Below are 25,589 nucleotides of genomic sequence, written 5' to 3'. Positions count from 1 at the left end.
ATGGGCCAAAGGAGACAGACCAAGTGTGTAGTCTTGTTTGCCCAACTAAGTTATAAATACCTTCTTATACAGACTTATTTTGTAGCCCATATCACTTTGAACAGTACTAGTCACAGAGTAGATACTCAGTTAACATTTTAGAGACCTCTTTGGTGATCCAGTGGTTAAAACTCTGTGCTTGCACTTCAGGGAACACGAATTTCATCCCTAATCAGGGAACTAAGATCCGGCATGCTACGTGGCATGGTCAAAAAATAGAGGAAAAAAAAATTTTAATACAACATTTTAATTGACAGTTCTCGGATCAATAATCAGATCTCGGGCTGTACTTCATGCAATAACTAGAGTAGGTTTACCAAAAAGAAAGCACCAGGCTGTCAAAGATGGGCACTGCCGGGTTGAAGGAACATTTTTCGTGTTGATCTATGCCTTAAATTGGCCTTGAACAGGAGCATCTGGGATCCTCTGCTGCCTTTTAGATACCAAAGAATCATTTTGAAAAGTGCTACAATAAAGCTGATAATATAGTGCAGATTTTTGTTTTTCTATTTTTATTTTCAATTGGAGAATAATTGCCTTACAATGTTGTATTGGTTTTGCTGTATAACAATGTGAATCAGCCATAAGTATATATATATATAATATTATATATGTGTGTATATATATATATATATATATACACACATATATGTATATATCCACTCTCTCTTAAGCCTCCTTCCCACCACCACCCTCAAAGCTTATAATATAGTGTTAATTATTAGATAATTTAAAGCAATAGGACACATCAAAATGGTAGCAACTCTACAATGTTAAGGGGATGAATTTATTTTGGTCTGTCCACGATGTATCACCCCCCCTCTGGGGACTGTTTTTAAGACCTTTGGCCTGAGTTGATGATCCAGCTTGTGGCCAGCAATAGATGGAAATGAGCCATCCTTGGATGGATTTGATCCTGAATTGGGGATTATTTGTACCATGCTATAGCCAGGTGACCTATCAGCTACATAGCTTGGCTTTTTCTACTTGTCTTATTTTGTTCCTTACTCTGCCACCCTCATTTTTAAAGGGGAGAGGTTTAGTTGAGGTAGTTCCAGGATCCTACTTAATTTAAGCTAGTTTAAACTCCAAAGAGAAACCAGGTTATTTATTTTCATCATTAACCCAGTCTTATGATGTGCATCTTTCACTATGTTTGAAAAGAAAATGGGCTTCCTTATTAAAAAGCAGAGACATTACTTTGCCAACAAAGGTCCATCTAGTCAAGGCTATGGTTTTTCCAGTGGTCATGTATGGATGTGAGAGTTGGACTGTAAAGAAAGCTGATCACCGAAGAATTGATGCTTTTGAACTGTGGTGCTGGAGAAGACTCTTGAGAGTCCCTTGGACTGCAAGGAGATCCAACCAGTGCATCCTAAAGGAGATCAGTCCTGGGTGTTCATTGGAAGGACTGATGCTAAGGCTGAAACTCCAATACTTTGGCTACCTCATGTGATGAGTTGACTCACTGGAAAAGACTCTGATGTTGGGAGGGATTGGGGGCGGGAGGAGACGGGGACGATAGAGAATGAGATGGCTGGATGGCATCACCAACTCGATGGACATGGGTTTGAGTGAACTCCGGGAGTTGATGATGGACAGGGAGGCCTGGCGTGCTGTGATTCATGGGGTCGCGAAGAGTTGGACAGGACTGAGCAACTGAACTGAACCTAACTGAAGAATTAGTCAAGGAATCCAAAATACTTTGTTACTAAATATTGCAACTTTTGCACCCCCTCCCTTTTCCCCAGAGGGAACTGGTATCTGGGGGAGGGGAGATGGGAAAGTAAGTGAAAGCATAGATTATGAGAATATTTGTAACTGATGATTATTTTTATTATCTTCATTCTAGGTAGGGAAACTTAGCTATGCTTAGGTACATGAGGGAACCAGTAATCCAAGCAGTCATTAAGAATTAGAAATTTAGTTGTGACATTCTAACTATATCCGATCTTCTTGTGGAATTATTGGCTAATTATTGGCAAAGGCAGAATTGTTTCCATGTAGAGAAGAGTAGGCAGGTAGGTCTATAAAACAGTATTTATAATTTAAGGATATTATCATGGTCTAGTTGCACAAAAGCATTTGCTTAAACAGTCAACTAGACTAGTTCATAAAGTGGTCTAAAATCTCTATTGTTTTTACTGAGGTATAGTTAATGTACAATATCATATATGTTTCAGGTGTACAACATGGTAATTCACAATTTTTAAATGTTATAATCCATTTAAAGTTATTATAAAATATTGGCTATATTCTCTGTGTTGTACAATATATCCCTTTATTTTATTTATCTTACATATAGCAGTTTGTACCTCTTAATCTCCTACTCCTGTCTTTCCCACCCCTCCTTACTCCCCACTGGTGACCACTAGTTTGCTCACAATATCTGTAAGTATGCTTCTTTTTTGTTACAGTCAGAGTTTGTTTTATTTTTATTTTTAGATTCCATGTAGAAGTGATATCATATAATATTTGTCTTTCTCTGTCTGACTTACTTCACTTTAGCATAATACCCTCCCAGTCCATTCATGCTATTGAAAATGGCAAAATAGCATTCTTTATTATGGCTGAGTAGTATTCCATTTTATATACATACCACATTTTCTTTTTTTATATAATCTCTATTTCCTTTTTATTTTGGGGGGTATGCTAGGTCTTTGTCGCTCTGCAGGTTTCTTTCTAGTTGAGATGAGTGGGAGTTACTCTCCAGGGGCCATGCGTGGATTTCTCATTGCAATGGGTTCTCTTGCAGAGCTCAGGCTCAAGGGCACTTGGGCTCAGGAGTTGTGGTTCTGGGCTCTAGAGCACAGCCTCATTAGTTGTGGTGCATGGGTTTAGTTGCTCTTGCTCTGCAGCATGTGGGATCTTCCCAGATCAGGGGTCAAACCTGTCTCTCCTTCATTGGCAGGCAGATTCTTTACCACTGAGCCACTAGGGAAGTGCCATACCATATCTTCTTTATCTATTCAATTTAAGGTTGTTTCCATATCTTGGCAATTATAAATATTGCTTCTATGAATATTGAGGTACATGTATTTTTTTGACTTAGTATTTTCAGATTTTTTTTTTTTATACCAGGGGTAGAATTGCTGGGTCTCATGGTAGTTCCATTTTTAGTTCTTTTTTTTTAAGGAAATGCCATACTGTTTTCCTCAGTGGCTGCACCAATTTACATCCCCACAAACAATATATGAGAGCTTCCTTTTTTCCACATCCTCTCCAATAATTGTTATTTTTGTTCTTTTTGATTATAACCATTCTCACAGATGTGATAGCCTATTGTGGTTTTAATTTTCATTTCTTAAAACTGCTACTTTAGGAGTAATCAACTTATCAATTGTCACCGTGTCTCTAAGAGATCCTGCTTGCTAAACTCTTCAAAATGAAGTTTGGTTTTCCCCTAGCATGCAGGCTGAATAATGAATCCTTTTCTTTGCTACCCATACATATGCAATTCAGTTCAGTTTGGTAGCTCAGTAGTGTCTGACTCTTTGTGATCCCATGGACTGCAGCACGCCAGGCCTCCCTGTCCGTCACCAACTCCCGGAGATTACACAAACTCATGTCCATCGAGTCGGTGATGCCATCCAACCATCTCATCCTGTCATCCCCTTCTCCCACCTTCAGTTCAGTTCAGTTCAGTCGCTCAGTCGTGTCCGACTCTTTGCGACCCCATGAATCACAGCACACCAGGCCTCCCTGTCCATCACCAACTCCCGGAGTTCACTCAAACTCATGTCCATCGAGTCAGTGATGCCATCCAGCCATCTCATTCTCTGTCGTCCCCGTCTCCTCCCACCCCCAATCCCTCCCAGCATCAGACTCTTTTCCAGTGAGTCAACTCTTTGCATGAGGTGGCCAAAGTATTGGAGTTTCAGCTTTAGCATAAGTCCTTCCAATGAACACCCAGGATTGATCTCCTTTAGAATGGACTGGTTGGATCTCCTTGCAGTCCAAGGGACTCTCAAGAGTCTTCTCCAGCACCACAGTTCAAAAGCATCAATTCTTCTGTGCTCAGCTTTCTTCACAGTCCAACTCTCACATCCATCCCACCTTCAAACATATGCAATTAATGATCACCTAAATTGGCTCCTTTAAGTCACGTCCCCAGACTTCATTGAGGGAGGTCAAGAATGTGTAGAGGACCACACCTTTGAGTAAGAAAATATAATGGGTATTCTGCCTCTTTTTTAGGTCTCAACATGGCAAACCAAGGACTTCCAGAACTAGCCCAGTTACATTTGAGAAAGAAATATTTTTTGATAATGATGAGGTAAGAAAGAACACTAGCAATATTCATTTATAATCTGTCTTTGGAGTTGCTTAGAGTACTTTAAAAGCTGGGTCTCATAAAATTCCTGTTGAAAAGCAAAAAGTAGTCAAGATTTATATAGAAAGCGGGTTAATTTATCTAATTTAATGAAAGAGAAACAGAGACATAGAAAAGGGAAGAAAGAAAGTGAAGTCGCTCAGTTGTGTCCAACTCTTTGCAACCCTGTGGACAGTAAGCTACTAGGCTCCCCCGTCCATGGGATTTTCTAGGCAAGAACACTGGAGTGGGTTGCCATTTCCTTCTTCAGGGGATTTTCCTGACCCAGGGATCAAACGAGGGTCTCCCGCATTTTAGGCAGATGCTTTACCATCTAAGCCACCAGGGAAGTGGGAAAAGAAAAGGGAAGAGACAGGGACATATCAACAAAGAATTATGGCTCAAAACCCATGGACCAGAAATCTATTTTAGGTCATGAGTGAGTATTAAACCCTGACTTAAACTAGATATTGTGATCACTTCTTAAAACAAAACTCCATTGGGTAGCTTGGTTACTTCCCTAGGTTTATCATATTCAAGTGAATTTTCTGGGTCAACTTTTATTTCATCAGCCAGAGATAGTGCGATTCAACATATAACTAAAAACATACTTCAATTTAGACATTCTTACGTGTGTGTGTGTCGCTCAGTCATGACTGACTCTGTGGTCCCATGGACTGTAGCCTGCCAGGCTCCTCTGCCCAGGCAAGAATACTGGAGTGGGGTAACATTTCCTACTCCGGGGGATCTTAGTTAACTGCTGGAGACTAATTTGGAAAAAGATATAATACCTCAGAAAAATTCCCAGAGGCTTCCCCCTGCAAAATTAATTTTAAAATATACTGTAAAAGAAGTCTTTGCATCTTCTCCCCTAAAAAATTTTCCAAGATGTTTATGATTCTAAATATTATAGATCACATTTGTGAAGCAGGATCTTTGTTTTGAACCCAGGGACTCCAGTTTTACAAAAAGTAGTATAAATTAACGGAGAAGGCAATGGCAAGCCACTCCAGTACTCTTGCCTAGAAAATCCCATGGATGGAGGAGCCTGGTAGGCTGCAGTCCGTGGGGTCGCTAAGGGTCGGACACGACTGAGCGACTTCATTTTCACTTTTCACTTTCCACTTTCACACATTGGAGAAGGAAATGGCAACCCACTTCAGTGTTCTTGCCTGGAGAATCCCAGGGACGGGGGAGCCTGGTGGGCTTCCGTCTATGGGGTCACACAGAGTCGGACACGACTGAAGTGACTTAGCAGCAGCAGCAGCAGCAGCAGTATAAATTAAATCAGTACATCTTTGGATTTGTCCCCTGTTGCTTCCCACCATCCCTAAAGGAATGCATGGCATGGCTCTGCTGGTCCTTCTCCTAGTCCCCCTCCAACCCCTGGAAATTGCCAACTCCTGGCATTTTCCTCCTGGAGCATAACACCTCCCCTCACCACACAGTTCTGTTGCTCCCTACTATCTCCCTCTTTTTCATTCACCTTCTTACTCTATTTGCCTGTGCAGTTCCCTTTCTTCTGAATCTCATCTTACCCTATCACCTTCTTGAGAACAGGCGATCTTTAGAAATGCTGATCCACACACAGGATTGTGCTCTTTATCTAATTTCTCATTAGACCAAGCCCAAAGGAGGTAACTCGGAGTTGTTGTTTTTTAATCTCCTTGTGCTCTCATCCTTTTGACTCATTCTTAGATTATCTGGGGCCAGACAACAACCCTGGAGTCAGCAGGAGTTGGAGCAGGCTCAGCAGCTCTACCACCAGGCATGACACTCAAACAATCCACCAGCACCACCACTGGCAGATAAATGCAAGTGGCAGACAGAAGGGTTGGGGCTTCCCTGGTGGCTCAGATGGTAAAGAATCTGCCTGCAATGCAGTAGATGTTGGGTTTGGTCCCTGGGTCGGGAAGATCCCCTGGAGAAGGGAATGACTTCCCACTCCAGTATTCTTGCCTGGAGAATTTCATGGCCAGAGGAGCCTAGCAGACTACAGTCCATGAGATTGCAAACAGTCAGACACAACTGAACAACTAACACTTCCACACTTTTCAGGCAGAAGGGTTACCAAACTTCAATTACTCTTTGCTACATTTCTAGAAGAATCATAAATTGCAAAAATACTTTTAAAAAATGCAAAGTGCACTGCTGTTGCTCCCTTCCTGTGTGCCACCCGCCAGCCCAGCAAGCAGTTATCCCCAAGACTTCCTTCCGCTCACAACCCTTAAGTTATTGGCCTTCTGTAACTTGCTTTTCTCCTTAAAGATTGTCCTTCATTTTTTTTTTTCCTTCTTTTTATCTGATTTTCTTCCTATAGAAATGGAAAAGGCAGAGAAAAGGTGTAACCACTCGGGGTGATTTGTCTAAACTTTGATGCCATCCTTGTCTATTTCACCACTTCACCTCCTAACAACCCCTTACATTTCACACAGCTGGTCCACATTTCCATGTACAAGCTGCCCTGTTAGAACTTAGCTCTACATGCTATGGCTCATTCCAGCAACCCAGGGTTCAGAACATGAAGTTATTCTCACTTAATTTGAGCTAGAGACCAGATTTTAGCTGGATTAAAGTGAAGTAAGGAATGGAATATTGTTTAGGGTAGGCACAACTTGAAACACTAATATTTTGTTTATTGTCTCTAGATTATTGACGCAGTCGGGCAATCAAAATTTGTTCTAAAGAACCTGCACCATTACACAGTCCATCCAAATCTGGTAGGTGACAAACAGCAATCCCCCACGATCTCCAAGAGCAAGTTTCAGCTGCAGTGCCGAGGCCCAGTGCAGAGAATAACCCAAGTGCCTCCAAGTGCCACCAGCTACTGTAACTGTGCATCCTCCTGGGACCGGGAAGCAGAGCTGTCTCAGGGCGCTGATGGGAATGGTGGAGAGGGGGGAGGGTGGGGCTGGGAAGAAAGTGGCCCTGCAGCTGACTTTTTTCTTACGTTGAGAAAACATATGTCTAATCAGGAAGTATTCTGTTTTCTCCCTCTCCTTTCCTCCCTCTCTAGTCCCCTGCCTTCCCCCTTCTGATGGAAAAGCAAATTTAGTGGGTCTCCTCCTTCCCCCCACATCAAAAGTGACACGCTTTTTTTGTGACTGTTTTTCCTTTTTGACATTGTGCTTATTCTGCCTTTAATGTGGTTGTGCCTGGAGAAACATTGGTGGGTGGGAAGAGGTAGATGAGAGCTGTGTTGGCCTCCTCAGGGCTCCCTGGGCTCAGAGATTTGGTACCTCATGGTCCACTCTGCCTCAGCATTGTAGAGAAGGCCATTTAGGTTTAACATAGAAACTTTTGCTGGCCCTATTGTATTGGACACAATGTTACACTTTTTCACAAGAATTAAGTCCTCTCTGTTGCTTTCTATGTGAAAACTTTCCCATCTCATTTCCCCAGCCCCTTGGTGGATTTGCAGGGAAATGTTCTGAGAGGTGAAAGGGACTGAAAGTTTCAGACATTTTCTGTAAAACAAGTTTTTGAGCAGATTTAGCCAGGCCCCATCCAGCTTCTCTGTCCCCAACCCATAGAGGCAAAAGATTAGCTAACCAATCAGTTAATCTGCCCTTGATCTAATCCCTTTGTCTCTCTGGAAAACTTTCTGTCTGCTCAGGCCCAGTACTATGAGCCTTTGAAGCCCACTGCACTGCAGAAATTCCTGGCTCGAAACAGGAAAATTCAAAGCTTCACGTTAAAAGTAATAGAGTACGATCAGGATAAGACCTTACTGATTCTGACCAACAACCCACTTCCCTGCCCGATAGATCATCAAGGAAAGGACGTCACACCAAAATACTTTTCCAATGAGTTACTGCTCAAGGTAAGAACACCTGGGGACATTTCCTGGCGTCGTGAGTAAGGATTCTGAGGAATTAGCAGTTAGCTTGAAGAAGGAAGCTAACTTGTTATGGAAGATGGTACTCAGGACCAACCACTTCCTTCTTATTCTTTGCCACATACTTCACCAAATAGAATCTGAGGGCCTGGGAAATACTCAGAATCAGAGCAGTACAAACTTGGGTCATGAAACTTCATTCATTGCACAGAGAAAAGAAGGTCTTAATAAAAAAAAATTTGTTCTTCCTTGATCAAAGATATTTAATTTGTAATTAACAAAGGGTAAACTATCCACTGGCTTTTTGAGTATAAAGTGCTGTGCTTAGTTGCTCAGTTGTGTCTGACTCTTTGTGACCCCCTGGACTGTAGCCCACCAGGCTCCTCTATCCATGGGATTCTCCACGCAAGAATACTGGAGTGGGTTGCCATGCCCTCCTCCAGGGAATTTTCCCAACCCAGGGACTGAACCCAGGTCTCCCACATTGCAGGTGGATTCTTTTTTTTTAAAAGTAATTAATTTATTTTTTTATTGGAGGCAAATTATTTTACAATATTATATTGGTTGGTTTTGCCATACATTGATATGAATTCGCCCCAGGTTTACATAAGTTCCCCCTCCTGAACCCCCTCCCACCTCCCTTCTCCCTTTATCCTCCCTCTGGGTCATCCCCGCATGCCAGCCCCGAGCATCCTATAACACGCATCAACCCTGAACTGTTGATTCGTTTCACATATGACAACATACGTGTTTCAATGCCATTCTCCCAAATCATCCCACCCTCACCCTCTCCCACAGAGTCCCAAAGACTGTTCTATACATCTGTGTCTCTTTTGTTGTCTCGTATACAGGGTTATCATTTGTATCAAATGGCAACCCACTCCAGTGTTCTTGCCTGGAGAATCCCAGGGACGGGGGAGCCTGGTGGGCTTCCGTCTATGGGGTCACACAGAGTCGGACACGACTGAAGTGACTTAGCAGCAGCAGCAGCAGCAAATTCCATATATATGCGTTAGTATACTGTATTGGTGTTTTTCTTTCTGGCTTACTTCACTCTGTATAATAGGCTCCAGTTTCATCCACCTCATTAGAACTGATTCAAATGTATTCTTTTTAATGGCTGAATAATACTCCATTGTGTATATGTACCAAAGCTTTCTTATCCATTCGTCTGCAGATGGACATCTAGGTTGCTTCCATGTCCTGGCTATTATAAACAGTGCTGCAATGAACATTGGAGTACATGTGTCTCTTTCAATTCTGGTTTCCTCGGTGTGTATGCCCAGGAGTGAGATTGCTGGATCATATGGCAGTTCTATTTCCAGGTTTTTGAGGAATCTCCACACTGTTCTCCATAGTGGCTGTACTAGTTTGCATTCCCATGCAGGTGGATTCTTTGAGTATAAAGTAGCAACAGATAAATCTGGAAATGACAAGGAACAGAAATGAATGTCTAAAAGGGAAAGAGTTATGCTCTCCACCCATAACTCTTGGGTATCAAGAGGGAAGAGGAATAGAAAATTTACTATCACAACAGCCAGATATTTGGGACTCTATTATAGACTGTTGTTGTTTAGTCACTAAGTCGGGTCTGACTCTTTTGCGACCTCATGGAGGTGCCTCTGTCCATGGGATTTCCCAGGCAAGAATACTGGAATGGGTTGCCATTTTCTTCTCCAGGGAATCTTCCTGACCCAGGTATTGAACCCATGTCTCCTGCATTGGCAGGTGGATTCTTTACCACTTAGCCACCAAGCAAAAGACTCTTGAGAGTCCCTTGGACTGCAAGGAGATCAAACCAGTCAATCCTAAAGGAAATCAACCCTGAATATTTGCTGGAAGGACTGATGATGATAAGGTTGACGCTCCAATACTTTGGCTACCTGATATGAACAGCCAAAGAGCCAACTCATTGGAAGATACCTTGATGAAGGGAAAGATTGAAGGAAAAGGAGAAGAGGGTGGCAGAGGATGAGGTGGTTAGATAGCATTACAGACTCAATGGACATAAGTTTGAGCAAACTCCGGGAGATGGTGGAGGACAGGGAAGCCTGGCATTCTGCAGCCCATGGGGTGGCAAAGAGTTGGACATGACTTACCAACTGGACAATAACAACAAGAGTAAATGGCAGGAGTTAAAAAGTATAACCAAATCTGCAGTTTAGAGAGACCTTTTTTGGAAGTTGAGAGAAAAGTATATTAGTTGCAGAGGAGATAAAAATCAGAAAGCTTAATTATCACTCAACATTCAAAAACTAAGATCATGGCATCTGGTCTCATCATTTCATGGCAAGTAGATGGGGAAACAATGGAAACAGTGACAGACTTTATTTTCTTAGGCTCCAAAATCGCTGCAGATGGTGACTGCAGCCATGAAATTAAAAGACACTTGCTCCTTGGAAGAAAAGTTATGACAAAACTAGACAGTATATTAAAAAGCAGAGACATTACTTTGCCAACAAAGATACATCTAGTCAAAACTATGGTCTTTCCAGTAGTCATGTACAGATGTGAGAGCTGGACCATAAAAAAGGCTGAGCACCAAAGAATTGAAGCTTTTGAACTGTGGTGCTAGAGAAGACTCTTGAGAGTCCATTGGACTGCAAGGAGATCAAACCAGTCAATCCTAAAGGAAATTAGTCTTGAATATTCATTGGAAAGACTGATGCTGAAGCTGAAGCTCCAATACTTTGGCCACCTGATGTGAAGAACTGACTCATTTAAAAATACCCTGATGCTGGGAAAGATTGAAGGCAGGAGGAGAAGGGGAGGACAGAGGATGAGATTTTGGATGACATCACCGACTCAATGAACATGAGTTTGAGCAAGCTCCAGTAGGTGGTGAAGGACAAGTCAGCCTGGTGGGCTGCAGTCCATGGGACTGCAAAGCATCGGACACGACTGAATAGCAACTATATTGTTGCTACAATTGTCAAGGTGAGACATGCTGAAGAATTTAATTGTCAGCTAAAAAAGATACATAACATGAGAGTTGTGAGTTAAGTTTTATTTGGGAAAAAATCAGGACTACAGCCCAGGAGACAGCACCTCAGATAGCTCTGAGAGACTGCTCCAAAGAGGTTGTGGAGGAAGGTCAATATATAAGATTTTGGTGAAAGGGGATTTCAGTGCAATCAAACACTTATTTTGCAAAAGGTTTTCTGCTAGTCATAAGGGGCTAATGTCACCATGAAGGGATTTAGTGCTTTTCTAGATATGAGGAGAGGCAAGGATTGGGATGTATAGACAAAGCTTTGGTTTTTCCAGTACTCATGTATGGATTGAAGAACTGACTCATTAGAAAAGATCCCGATGCTGGGAAAGATTGAAGGAAGGAGAAGGGGATGACAGAGGATGAGATGGTTGGATGACATCACCAACTCAATAGACTTGAGCTTGAGCAAGCTCCAGGAGTTAGTGATGGACAGGGAAGCCTGGCGTGCTACAGTCCATGGGGTTGCAAAGAGTCAGGGACATGATTGATAGACCGAGCTGAACTGACCTGAAGGACTGGAATCATGAAATTGGTTCCTGAACATAACTATCTAAAGACCTGTTCCACCAGTTTCCCTGGAGCACAGTGTGGCTCTCCACCCTGATTTCTCTTCAGAGAGTGCTGAAAATCGGAAGCTGCAGTAGCACAGGATTCAGTCTCTGCTGAGGCAGATACAAATGCCCTTGTTGTTGCTCAATCACTGGCACATGCTCTTGGCAAGTGCCAATTTGCTCTTGACAGGCCAGTGCCAACTTGTAGTTGACAGAACTAAATCAATAGCAGAGAAAATGAAGAAAACCAATTTAAGATATATTTAGGAATCATGATCTATATGTCAAAAATTTAATTATGTATAGATTTTAAAAGTGGCTATATCTTTAAAGTTTTAGTTTAATGTTTTTAATTGACAGGAAAAAGTTTAAAGTTAAAAAAAGATTGTAATTTATCATTAACATTAAACATCAGTGACAATAAAAAATTAAAATAAAAAAGATCTTGAATTCCCTGGCAATCCAGTGGTTAAGACTCTGAGCTTTCATTTCTGGGGGCCCCAGTTCAATCCCTAGTCAGAGAACCAAGATCCCACAAGCCTTGTGGTGTGGCCACAAATGTGTGTATGTGTGTGTGTATATGTCTTTCTTGTAAAAAAGATCTTGATAGCCATAAGAGTGGGCCTAATATAACTAGAATAAATTAAAGAAGTGAAAGTGTTAACAAAAAATCTAATTATAACAGAAATATGATGCTGGGAGTGGAATTACCCAAGATAGACCATTATAATAACATGTGGTTAATTTAGAGTTAGCATTTCCTCCATTGTTAGATGGATGGCAGTGAAAGATTCCTTTCCAAACAGAGGATAAAATGCCAACATCCAACAGTATATGCTGACAAAGGAGTTAATTGACTCATTGCCTATGATTTCCTGGGCCTCAGAATTTGTGCCATTTGAGCATCAGCTCAGTGATTATTCTCCTGGTAGTGGGTAATATACACTGAGAGGAGCAAATGCCAGGTCAGGGTTGCCTTGCTCAAGGTAGAGAAGGAAATTCAAGACTATCATGTAACCTTGGTGCAAGAAGAGCTTCCTTCCAACAGCTGCCACTTTGTGAGCCTTGCAGGTCACATGTGGGACCTGATCCTATTCATGAGTAAATTGCAGTACCAGCCAAATTGTATTAATAGACAGTGGTAAGGCTTTGATTGTCGAAGACTGGCAGCATGGTAATTTTATGGGGCTATCTGGAATAAGTCCAAGAAGATGGAAATGCCCAATATCTAGAATGCCTCTTGAATATTCATGCTGCACCCCTCCTTGTCTTACTAGACAAATGTGGCCATCTTTTGTGAGCCTAAGATTATACACAAAAGAAGCATTCTTTTGCTACATCCAGACATGTGTATAAGAAGAGTGTGGGTATTAGCAATCAAGCTGAAGAATGGACCAGACATGTCTATTACAGTGGTTGTTATACTCACAGCCCTTTCTAAGTAACATGACCCTACCACAGTTTGTGAAGAAAGGCCATATTCTGAGTAACTAGACTCAGTTTTCTGTGCCTACCTAGACCCAGAGGAGGACACCAGACCCAGGGAAGCCAATCTCATAGGCTGCTTAGTGACCTGGGCTATGTATTGGTGCTGTTAAGCCAAACTAACCAAACAAAAACTGAAACCAAACCAAAACCAACTGAGGCCAAAATCTTGGCATTAGTACACCAGTACCGAAGCAAATCTCAGAGACAGAATTTGGGGTGAAATAGAAAAGAATAGATTTATTGCTCTTGACTAAATAAGATGTACAACTTGAGAGTTGTGAGTTAAGTTTTATCTGGGGCAAAATGAGGACTTCAGCCTGGGAGGCAGCATCTCAGATAGCTCTGAAAGACTGCTCCAAAGAGGGAGAGGGGGAAGGTCAATATATATAAAATTCTGGTGAAGGGGGAGTTCAGTGCAATCAGGCACTCACTTTACAAAAGGTTTTCTGCTAGTCATGAAGAGTTGATGTCACCATGAAGGGATTTAGTGCTTTTTTAGATATGAGGAGATACAAGGATTGAGATCATAAATTCTGTTCCTAAAAACACCCACAGTCTTGCCTAACTAAATGCAAATATGAGCCATGCCATGTAGAACAACCCAACATGGACAGGTCATGGTGGAGAGTTCTGACAAAATGTGGTCCACTGGAGAAGGGAATGGCAAGCCACTTCAGTATTCGTGCCTTGAGAACCTCATGAACAACATGTAAAGGCAAAAAAGAAATGACACTGAAAGATGAACTCCCCAGGTCAGTAGGTGCCCAATATGCTACTGGAGAAGAGTAGAAGAATAACTCCAGAAAGAAGGATGAGATGAAGCCAAAGCGAAAACAATGCCCTGCTGTGGATGTGACTGGTGATGGAAGTAAAGTCCAATGTATAAAGAACAATATTGCATAGGAACCTGGAATGTTAGGTCCATGAACAAGGTAAGTTGGAAGTGGTCAAACAGGAGATGGCAAGGTTGAACATTTTAGGAATCAGTGAACTAAAATGGACTGGAATGGGTGAATTTAATTCAGATGACCATTATATCTACTACTGTAGGTAAGAATCCCTTAGAAGAAATGAAGTAGCCCTCATAGTCAACAAAAGAGTCCTAAATGCAGTACTTGGATGCAATCTCACAAGCAACAGAATGATTTTTGTTCATTTCCAAGGCAAACCATTCAATATCACAGTAATCCAAGTCTGTGCCCCAACTACTAGTGCCGAAGAAGCTGAAGTTGAACAGTTCTATGATGACCTATAAGGCCTTCTAGAACTAACACCAAAAAAAGGTGTCCTTTTCATCATAGGGGACTGGAATGCAAAAGTAGGAAGTAAACAGATACCTGGAGTAACAGGTAAGTTTGGCCTTGGAGTACAAAATGAAGCAGGGCAAAGGCTAAAAGAGTTTTGCCAAGAGAACGCACTCATCATAGCAACACCCTCTTCCAACAACATAAGAGAAGACTCTACACATGGACATCACCAGATGGTCAATAATGAAATCATATTGATTATATTCTTTGCAGCCAGAGATAGAGATGCTTTACACAGTCAGCAAAAAAAAGACCGGGAGCTGACTGTGGCTCACGTTATGAAATCCTTATTGCAAAATTAAGACTAATGTGAAGAAAGTAAGGAAAACAAACAGACCCTTGGGGTATGACCTAAATCACATCCATTAGGATTATACAGTGGAAGTGACAAATAGATTCAAGGGATTAGCCTCCACGGAGGCTGGAGTCCCTGCAAATAGTGTGTGAAGAACTATGGACAGAGGTCCATGACATTGTAGAGGGGGCGGTGATCAAAACCATCCCCAAGAAAAAGAAATGCAATAAGGCAAAATGGCTGTCTGAGGAGGCCTTACAAATAGCTAAGAAGAGAAGTGAAAGGCAAAGGAGAAAAGGAAAGATATACCCATTTGAATGCAGAGTTCCAAAGTATAGCGAGGAAAGATAAGAAAGTCTTCCTCAGTGCAAAGAAATGGGGAAAAATAATATAATGGGAAAGACTAGAGATCTCTTCAAGAAAATTAGGGACACCAAGGGAATATTTCATGCAAAGATGGGTACAATAAAGGACAGAAATTGTATGGACCTAACAGAAGCAGAAGATATTAAGAAGAGGTGGCAAGAAAACACAGAAGAACTATACAAAAAAGATCGTCATGACCCAGATAACCACAATGGTGTGATCACTCACCTAGAGCCAGACATCCTGGAATGTGAAGTCAAGTGGGCCCTAGAAAACATGACTATGAACAAAGCTAGTGGTGGTGATGGAATTCCAGTTGAGCTATTTCAAATCCTAAAAGATGATGCTGTGAAAGAGCTGTACTCAATATGTCAGCAAATTTGGAAAACTCAGCAGTGCCCGCAGGACTGGAAAAGGTCAGTTTTCATTCAATCCCAAAGAAAGGCAATGCCACGGAATGTTTAAACTACCATACAATTCCACTCATCTCACACCCTAGCAAAGTAATGCTCAAAATTCTCTAAGCTAGGCTTCACCAGTATGTGAACCGTGAACTTCCAAATGTTCAAGCTGGATTTAGTAAAGGCAGAGGAATCAGAGATCAAATTGCCAAAATCTGTTGGATCATAGATAAAGCAAAAGAATTCCAGAAAAACAACTACTTTTGCTTTATTGACCATGCCAAAGTCTTTGACTGTGTGTATCACAACAAACTGTGGAAAATTCTTAAAGTGATAGGAAAATCAGACCACCTTACCTTCCTCCTGAGAAATCTGTATGCAGGTCAAGAAGCAACAATTAGAATCAGACATGGAACAATGGACTGGTTCCAAACTGGGAAAGAAATACATCAAGGCTGTATATTGTCATCTGCTTATTTAACTTACATGCAGAATACATCATGTGAAATGCCTGGCTGGATGAATCATAAGCTGGAATCAAGATTGCCAGGAGAAATACCAATAACCTCAGATATGCAGATGACACCACCCTTATGGCAGAAAGTGAAGAGGAACTAAAGAGCCTCTTGGTTAAAACAAAAGAGAGAGTGAAAAGCTGGCTAAAACTCAACATTCAAAAAAGTAAGATCATGGCATCCAGTCCCATCACTTCTTGGCAAATAGATGGGGAAACAATAGAAACAGTGACAGAATTTATTTTGGCTCCAAAATCACTGCAGATGGTGACTCTAGCCTTGAAATTAAAGGACGCTTGCTCCTTGGAAGAAAAGCTATGAGAAACCTAGACAGCATATTAAAAAGCAGAGACATTACTTTGCTGACAAAGATCCATCTAGTCAAAGCTATGGTTTTTCCAGTAGTCATGTATTGGTGTGAGAGTTGCACCATAAAAAAGACTGTGCACCAAAGAATTGGTGCTGTTGGACTGTGGTGTTAGAGAAGACTCTTTGAGAGTCCCTTGAACTGCAAGGAGATCCAACCAATCCATCGAGGAAATCAGTCCTAAATATTCATTTGAAGGACTGATGTCGAAGCTGAAACTCCAATACTTTGGCCACCTAACACAAATAACTGACTCATTAGAAAAGGCCCTGATGCTGGGAAAGCTTGAAGGCAGGAAGGGAAGGAGAGGATAGAGGATGAGATGGTTGGATGACATCACTGACTAAATGGACATGAGTTTGAGCAAGCTCTGGGAGTTGGTGATGGACAGGGAAGCCTGGCGTGCTACAGTCCATGGGGTCACACACAGTCGGATATGATTGAGTGACTGAACTGACTGAAAAACACCCAACTATCTAAAGATCTATCCCATCAGATTCCCTGGAGCACAGAGTGCCTCACTGCAAACTGAATTCCCTCAGGAGGTGTTGAAAGTCAACAGCTGCTGTGGCACAGTGTTCAGTCTCTGCAGAGGCAGATGGCAAATGCCCTTGTTGTTCAGTCATTGGCAATGCAATTGGTAAGTGACAATTTGTGGTTGACATTGTTTTTCCAGGCAAAGGGGGCCACAGTGGGCTCCTACGTTGAGAAACTATGTGTCCCAAGCTGGGAGGATTTGATGAGGAGTTTTATAGGAATAGTTCATGAGTGGGATTGCTGATAAAATTAGGCTGTGTACAGGGCCTGAACGCTTTTAATCTTGTCTCAAGTGGTCTTAATGAACTTCTCTGGTTCCTTTGATCTTGCTTCAGGTGGTTTCTTGACTACTCTTCCCTTGATTAGCAACTGTTTGCTAATCAGGGAAGGTCATGGAGGCTGGAATCCCTACAAATTAGAAATAGGTGACTAGAAAGATTTCTGTGCCCAGGAACTCCACAGGGTCCTGCTTAGTTTTGTAACCTGCCAACAACCAAAATCCTTGAGCTAATCAGATTCTTGCTTCCAGGCATCTGAATTGGGAAAGGAAAAGATTGAGAGTGTGTGAGGAGGAGGAGAGCATTGAGATTGGAGGAGGGCATGGTAACCCACTCCAGTATTCTTGCCTGGAGAATCCATGTATAGAAGAGCCTGGTGGGCTACAGTCCATAGGGTCGCAGAGTCGGATACAACTGAAGTGACTTAGCACACACGCGTACGTGGGAATAAAAACTGAAAGAGCATGGAGAGGAAGGACAGAAAAAAGTCAAACCATGAGTAAGAAGGTAGTAGGTAAGTAGGGGCAGATTGAGGCGAAAGTTGTAGGTTAAAAAACAAAAATAATATTCAGGGCAAAAGTAAGGAATGAATGCTAGAGCGAGAAGGAAGCAGACAGGAAGAAAGTAGGAAACATGTTAATGGCATGATGCTAAATGATATGAGACAAGATAGACAAGCTCATGCAGTTGGGGTCCTTAGCTTGTGCTGCTTTGGATTCCAAATAATGGTTTTATTCTTGTTTTTCTGCTCTAAAATCTAGCTCTTCTAAGGTTTCTGCTCTTTTCTGGTCAGATTATTGGCTATGACAGGTCCTAGGCATAAATGGAGGTAACTTAAATGAATACCCCTATTAATGGAGGTAACGTCAACGAATCCTGTTCCTCAAAATGAGATAGTTTCAAGAGCATGAGAATCAAAAGGACATGGTTCAACCACAGGATTTTTATAAGAATTTATGAGACTTTTATGAGAATTAAACAATGAGTGTAATGGATATAGCAAATAAATACAACAAAATAACCAATAAATGTAATAACAAATATAAAAAAAAGACATGGTTAATTCAGCAGCAAGCATTTTAAAAAAGAGGTTTGAAAATTCTGAGCAAAAAGGTTCAGTACAGGTCAACTAATTAATTTGGTTATTCATTTATTCTGTCATTCTTTTATTCATTCAATAACATTTATTGAGCACTTACTATTTGCCAGGCAATGTTATATGGTAACATATAACATTATGTTATATTGCCTGGAAAATCCCATGGACGGAGGAGCCTGGTGGGCTGCAGTCCATGAGGTCGCTAAGAGTCGGACATGACTGAGCAACTTCACTTTCCCTGTTCACTTTCATGCATTGGAGAAGGAAATGGCAACCCACTCCAGTGTTCTTGCCTGGAGAATCCCAGGGACGGGGGAGCCTAGTAGGAGGCTGTCTATGGGGTCACACAGAGTCGGACACGACTGAAGTGACTTAGCAGCAGCAGCAGCAGTTATATGGTAGGGATCTACCAGTGTCTAAGTCAAAGTTTAATTCCAGTGGAGTAGACAGACAATAAGCAAGTCAACAATTGCACAGAAAATATCTAATGTAATAAGTGCCCCCAAAAGTAGGATAAAGGAATGGAGAGTGATGAGTGTGATTTTAGACAGTGTAGCTAGAGAAGGTTCTCAGAAGCAGTGATGACATTTGAATAGGGACTTTAATGAGATATATCCTGCAGCTGTCCACACTTGGAATATTGTTCCCATTTCAGACTGCCACACATTAGGAAGAATCTAATTCATAACTTTCTCAAATGAGTTAAAATGAGAGAAATCAGGAGAACAGGGAATAACCCAAAGCCATGTCATATGAGAAAAGTTCACAATGTTGGCAATGTTGAGTCTGGAAGAGAGAGGGAACTCAGGGGAAATGTGATGGATTTCTTTAAATTATTTAAGGACTCTATGAAAGAGACACTAGATTTTCTCTGTTTGGAGTTGTTGCTGTTGTTCAGTCACTCAGTTATGTCTGACTCTTTGTGACCCCATGGACTGCAGCATGCCAGGCGTCTCCGTCCTTCACTATTTCCTGGAGTTTGCTCAAACTCATGTCCATTGAGTTAATGATACCAACCAACCATCTCATCCTCTGTCACCCGCTTCTCTTCCTGCCCTTCAACTTTCCCAGCATCAGGGTCTTTTCCAGTGAGTCAGCTCATTGCATCAGGTGGCCAAAGTATTGGACCCTCAGCTTCAGTATCAGTCCTTCCAATGAATATTCAAGGTTGATTTCATTTAGGACTGACTGGTTTGATCTCCTTTCTGTCCTCTTGGGAAGACTCTCAAGAGTCTTCTCCAGCACTACAGTTCCAAAGCATCAATTCTTTGGTGCTCAGCCTTCTTTACAGTCCAACTCTCACATTTGTACATGACTACTGGAAAAACATAGTTTTGACTATATGGATCTTTGTCAGCAAAGTGTTGTCTATGCTTTCTAATACTCTGTCTAGGTTTGTTGTAGTTTCTCTTCCAACGAGCAAGTGTCTTTCTATTTCATGGCTGCAATTTGGACTGTAGGGTAGAAGTTACAGGGTGTTGCTGCTGCTGCTGCTAAGTCACTTCAGTCGTGTCCAACTCTGTGCGACCCCATAGACAGCAGCCCACCAGGTTCCCCCATCCCTGGGATTCTCCAGGCAAGAACACTAGAGTGGGGTGCCATTTCCTTCTCCAATGCATGGAAATAAAAAGTGAAAGTGAAGTCACTCAGTTGTGTCCAACTGTTAGCGACCCCATGGACTACAGCCTACCAGGCTCCTCTGTCCATGGGATTTTCCAGGCAAGAGTACTGGAGTGGGGTGCCATTGCCTTCTCCATACAGGGTGTTAGCAATCAGCTATTAATTAAGTAGGTTAGGTTTTTAGAGATAGGGAGATTGACCACTTGATAATGATATGGAGGGGATAAGATGAATAGTTAGACTTGATGGCCTTTAAGATCCTTTGAAAGTCTTTGATTCTATGACTTTAATAATGACAAAATTATTACCTTACAAAACATCCCATTCTGTGGCCTTTTCACTGCAGAGAATGGGATGTAAATGACACAGCTATCTCTAAGAAAGGGGGGTAGCATCCCATGGATCAACAATATTTCCCAATTTATTACCAAATGTTTGGTTTCCTAAGCAATTCACTAAGTGAATCCTCAAAACCCAGAAAATTCTTCCATTTACACAAAGGGCTAGTATGCAAGCTTAATCGATGACTTAGGAATCTGACCAAAATTTGGACAAATCATCTGGCTGTGAAATGAATATGTGTTAGCCCACTTAAGGAATTGCTTCTCTCTTCTTTGGGTTTCTATACCCCTACTTCCCTCTTTGGCAGGTCTTGTTGCATGAGTTTAGGGGAACTGGAGCTTAGTCCAGGAACCTAGCTCTGCCTTTAAGACCAGGGGACTCGGTTTACTCCCTCACTTACTCTTCTTCCTGTTGCTGCAGGAAAGTCATCAGCACAAGCCCACTGAGAACTTCTTCCTACCCTTGCCTCAGGAAAAAAAGTTAAGATCTGGACTGAAACCAGTATTCCCTTTGATGCTGTTGGAGGACACCCAATCCAAGCAAGAACAATGGTTTAGGTGAAGTCCTGGGTCTTTCTTTCCTTTTCCTTATTCATGTCACTATCTCTCTTCAATACGATTTAACAAATACTTTTTAGTTATAGGGAATGTGGAAAACTGTATAACAATAAGACAATTTTCCTGCATGACCCCCAACCATATTTCCACCTTAGTGACAGAGAAACAGTAATGCAAACTAAGGTTTTTCACAAGAGATGTAGTGAAAGGTCTATGATTTGAGGAAACAACAACAAAAAATCTCCCTCAGTGCATGTTAAGGATTGTGATATAGGAACAATCTGATTTGAAACTGGCTATAGGAGCAGCCTCTATCTAGTTTGGAGAGAAGAGAGGAGATTCTGGAGTTCCTTCATAGGCTTGCAATGCTAGGTTCTAGAAGCATCCCACTCTGTACCAATGAACACCCTCGAATTGTGCTGTCCTTTCTTCTTACCTAGAATCTGAGGATGTAGTGCCTGGTTCCAGTAACCCCCGACCCCTACCTCACCCCCACACTAGGACCTACTAAGTCAACTTTCTTTGTTAAGGTTTTCCACCGACAAGGATTTCAAGAGTGAAGGGAAGTATTCAAAGGTCTACGCTTTAAGGCAACAGAAGAAAATGTACCCTCAGCTCACCTTTGCTTCAGTCTGTAAAAAATATATGAAGAATGATGGTAAGGGCCTCTCTTCCAAAGCAATGCTTTACAAGACAGCGATGTGGGCAGGAGGGACAACCTATGGGGATGAGTGATGAGGGAAATCAACATCTCTCTTGGAGGTTCCGGAGACTGTTTTTCTGTGTAGCGTGGAAGCCAAGAACAGATAGAGGCCTGAGTGGTTTTAGGCTTTTGACCTTGTTTAAATCCTCAAATTTCAAGAAAGTTCAAGCATAGTGTTTCCCAAACTACATCACCTACCATGTTACTAGTTTTGCTCAATGTGTTATTTGCCCTATAATTTAATGTTTTTCTTTAAAAGTATTATTTTTTAGTTTCGTCCTAATTATTGTCCTATGTTATTGTTCTATGTCCTATGTCCTAATGTCCTATGTTATTGACATCATGGGTTTGATATACTAACACGTGGGCTTTTTTCTCCTCTTATACATTTAATTGAGGCTTCCCTGGTGGCTCAGATGGTAAAGAATCTGCCTGCAACCAGAAGACCTGGGTTGGGAAGATTCCCTGGAGGAGGGCATGGCAACCCACTCCAGTATTCTTGCCACCACAGACAAGCTGAGCTGTGAGTCTCAGAGGTCCATGAGTCTCCTTGGGGCTGAGGCAGGACAGTGTGAAATAGGTTTGGGATAAGGTAGGGGTCCAATAAGAATGCTCCTCACAAACTGTCATTCATTTAGCAACATTTATCGGGCACTTACTAAGTGTCCGATATTTATCAAGTACCAGTAATAGCACTTTCAGTACATAGGATAGATGGATGGCCAGGTCACTAAGGGCTTTGTCTAGTGGTATAAATAAAGGCTTAGGTTTTATCCAGCAAATGTTTATGACCCACTGAAGAATTACAGAGCACTGAACTCACATTTGTGTATTAGAAGTTTAATCGGTGAGTCCCCAGACATCCCTAGACGATGGCTCCACAGTAAGGTTCATTTCTCCTATGGGGTTTCTCTCCTTGAGCAATTTCTGAAACTCCCAAAGGTATGCTTCCCTGTTCTCCAAGGCCATTCTAGTGACAGCCAACCATCCTCAGTTCCAACAGTCACAGCTCCAGAGACATGAGGGCATATTTTACCATCCCTTACCTGGCTTCTTTAAGCATCTCTGCTCCTCCTGGACTTATGTGACACCTCACCCAAGATCCACCTACTGCCTCTCTTAACTCCCTGTGCTTGAGTTTTCAGTTGTTTCTGACTCTTTGTGACCCTATGGACTGTAGCCCACCGGGCTCCTCTGTCCATAGGATTTTCCAGGTCAGAGCATTGGAATGGGTTGCCATTTCCTTCTCTAAGAGATCTTCCTGACCCTGGGATTGAACCCATGTCTCTCACATCTCCTGCATTGCAGGCAGATTCTTTACCACTTAAGCCATCAGGGAAGCACCCTCTTAACTCCCTGCTGCTGCTGCTGCTAAGTCACTTCAGTCGTGTCCGACTCTGTGCGACCCCATAGACGGCAGCCCACCAGGCTCCCCCGTCCCTGGGATTCTCCAGGCAAGAACACTGGAGTGGGTTGCCATTTCCTTCTCCAATGTGTGATAGTGAAAAGTGAAAGTGAAGTCGCTCAGTCGTGTCCGACCCTTAGCGACCCCATGGACTGCAGCCTACCAGGCTGCTCCATCCGTGGGATTTTCTAGGCAAGAGTACTGGAGTGGCTTGCCATTGCCTCCTCCGTCTTAACTCCCTATATACAGCTAAACCCAAACTGTGGCATAAAATAACACTTCATAGAGACTTCCCTGTCAGTCCAGTGGTTAAGCCTCTGCACTTCCAATGCAGAGGGTGTGGGTTTGATCCCTGGTCAGGAAACTAGATCCCACACGTTGCAGCAAACAGCCAAAACAGAACAAACAAAGCTAAAACCCAAAACACTTCACAGATGTGGACAAAAGTTCAAGGATGGCAGAGAATCATTTATCTTGTTTTAAAAGGGGCCACTCTGGGACTTCCCTGGTGGTCTAGTGGCTAAGACTTCACACTCCCAATGCAGGAGGCTTGGGTTCAATCCCGGGTCAAGGAACTAGAGCCCACATGCTGCAACTAAGACCCAGTGCAGCCAAACAAATAAATATTTAAAAATAAATAAATAAAAAGGGCCACTCTTAGGCTCAGCCTCAACCCTCCCCTCCATCCTCCAAGTTCCTTCACACTTACCAGCAGGCCCCCAGCATATTATCCATTCCTGGGAGTCTCTCGGTTTATGTGCACCATCTCTGCCTAGGCTCCCAATACCTTTGGCCCATGAGAGGGGAAGAGGTTACTCCTTACCCCTAAGTCTTTTTATTTTCAGGCCAAGAATAAATAAGTAGTAACATCTATTTCCTTCAAGGGAAACTCTACATGGAAAGCAAGGTTTGAGCTTTATAAGCCAGAAAAGGCAAGCATAACAGTATATTTAGTAAAGTTGGAGTTAAATCTCAATTGATACCATATGCAGGATATCAGCAGTTTAGCTTAAACCCATATTAGAAGAAAGAATTTCTCCAGGGTCTAGAATCTAATCTGGATTAGAATTTCTCTGATTTTTCAAGGCCATGATTCTGCTAAGGTAACCCAATAACCCAATTTACACTTCTAAACAGAACACTTAATATCTCAGTCTGCAGAATTTCTAAGAATTATGGTAACTTTACAGTTTCCCTCAAGAAAAATGAACGGTTATTTACCTATGTATCTAAAGGGCCATTACTGTGCTTTTCCTAAACAATCTATTGCGAAGTTGATGCAGTGTCTCTACTTCAAGCAAAAGAGAACCTGGCAAGCTCTCCTTCCATCCATAATGTTCATGTTTACCAGGCATCCAAATAAAGAGTTACATAGAAGACTGTTCTGATGGGGGCCATGAAGGCTGGTTAGGAGGCTGTCCAAAAAACAGACAGGACCTGAATTAAAGCAATAGCAGTAGGAATTAGAAAAGAGATTTAAGGGATATTCATAATGTTTCAGAATAGAGGGGAGGGATGGGAACAAGACAAGTCCACAACAGAGGCGTCCAAGAAGGGCTGAAATTGAAAGAGAATCTGGAAAAAGTGCTACTGAAGCCAAAGGTAGAAACAGCTTCTTAGTTACACCCTCAGACAGGAGAACTGAAAATCAACATACATTTTAGGAAAGGGCTGAAACTCCAATACTTTGGCCACCTCATGCGACGAGTTGACTCACTGGAAAAGACTCTGATGCTGGGAAGGATTGGGGGCGGGAGGAGAAGGGGATGACAGAGAATGAGATGGCTGGATGGCATCACCGACTCGATGGACATGAGTTTGAGTGAACTCCGGGAGTTGGTGATGGACAGGGAGGCCTGGCCTGCTGTGATTCATGGGGTCACAGAGTCGGACACGACTGAGCGACTGAACTGAAGAGGAACATGAAAGCACAAGTGAAAGTACCTTAACTTGATAAGAGTTATGTAAGGTCAACCCCCTGGAGAAGGGAATGGCAACCCACTCCAGTACTCTTGCTTGGAGAATTCCATGGACAGAGGAGCCTGGTGGGCTATTGTTCATGGGGCCGCAAAGAGTTGGACACGACTGAGCAACTAACACACACACACACATAAACACACAAGTGTCAAATGGTCACAGATGGAATCATTTGAAAGGGGTGGGATTAAATAAGGAAGATCCTAAACTGGTAGTGTTTTAAAGTGTGTCTTGATGAAGGGAAGAATTATAAACAAAGTTGGGAATGGTGGTCAGTGGTCCAAAACCTACCTTTGCTCTGAGTAAAGACCAGCTTTCTCACCCCTCCAAATGGGTCTCTTTTCATTTCTCACATTATGTGTCCTCCCTCGGGAAGTCCATTTTCACGAAGGTGCCCTGTGCTTTGTTGCAGTCTCCAAGAAGTCGGAGAGCGACTCTCCAACTTCCCAGATGATTTGGGAACCATTAACCCTTTCATCACTCCTGGAAAAGAAGCCAACCAGAACCGCACCAGGAGAGAGCGAGTTCCGCAATGGAAGGGCCCAGCAGTGGTTTATAAAAAGCGCCACTGTCATTAAGTGAAAACAAACCCTACAG

The 25,589-nt window shown here is 42.3% G+C and overlaps 1 protein-coding gene across 1 annotated transcript; it reads left to right on the top strand.

Moving 5' to 3' along the window:
* Positions 1-25,574, top strand: TSGA13 (testis specific 13). Its single transcript, XM_055420278.2, has 7 exons — positions 1-23; positions 4,237-4,315; positions 7,000-7,071; positions 7,968-8,174; positions 20,771-20,907; positions 21,438-21,565; positions 25,405-25,574. The coding sequence occupies exons 1-7, from the start codon at positions 1-3 to the stop codon at positions 25,572-25,574; spliced, it is 816 nt and encodes a 271-aa protein (XP_055276253.1).
* Positions 25,575-25,589: the final 15 nt, after the last annotated feature.

This window comes from Moschus berezovskii, chromosome 3 (genome assembly GCF_049115385.1).
Source record: "Moschus berezovskii isolate FMDL1 chromosome 3, NW_MosBer_1.0, whole genome shotgun sequence".
Classification (NCBI taxonomy): domain Eukaryota; kingdom Metazoa; phylum Chordata; class Mammalia; order Artiodactyla; family Moschidae; genus Moschus; species Moschus berezovskii.
This window is presented reverse-complemented; position numbering and strand designations above follow the sequence as displayed.

Coding starts and splice junctions, on each gene's coding strand:
- TSGA13 (XM_055420278.2), top strand. CDS start 1: ATGGGCCAAAGGAGACAGACCAA. Junction 7,072..7,967: donor ACACAGTCCATCCAAATCTG/GTAGGTGACAAA, acceptor CTGTCTGCTCAG/GCCCAGTACTATGAGCCTTT. Junction 21,566..25,404: donor AAAATATATGAAGAATGATG/GTAAGGGCCTCT, acceptor GCTTTGTTGCAG/TCTCCAAGAAGTCGGAGAGC.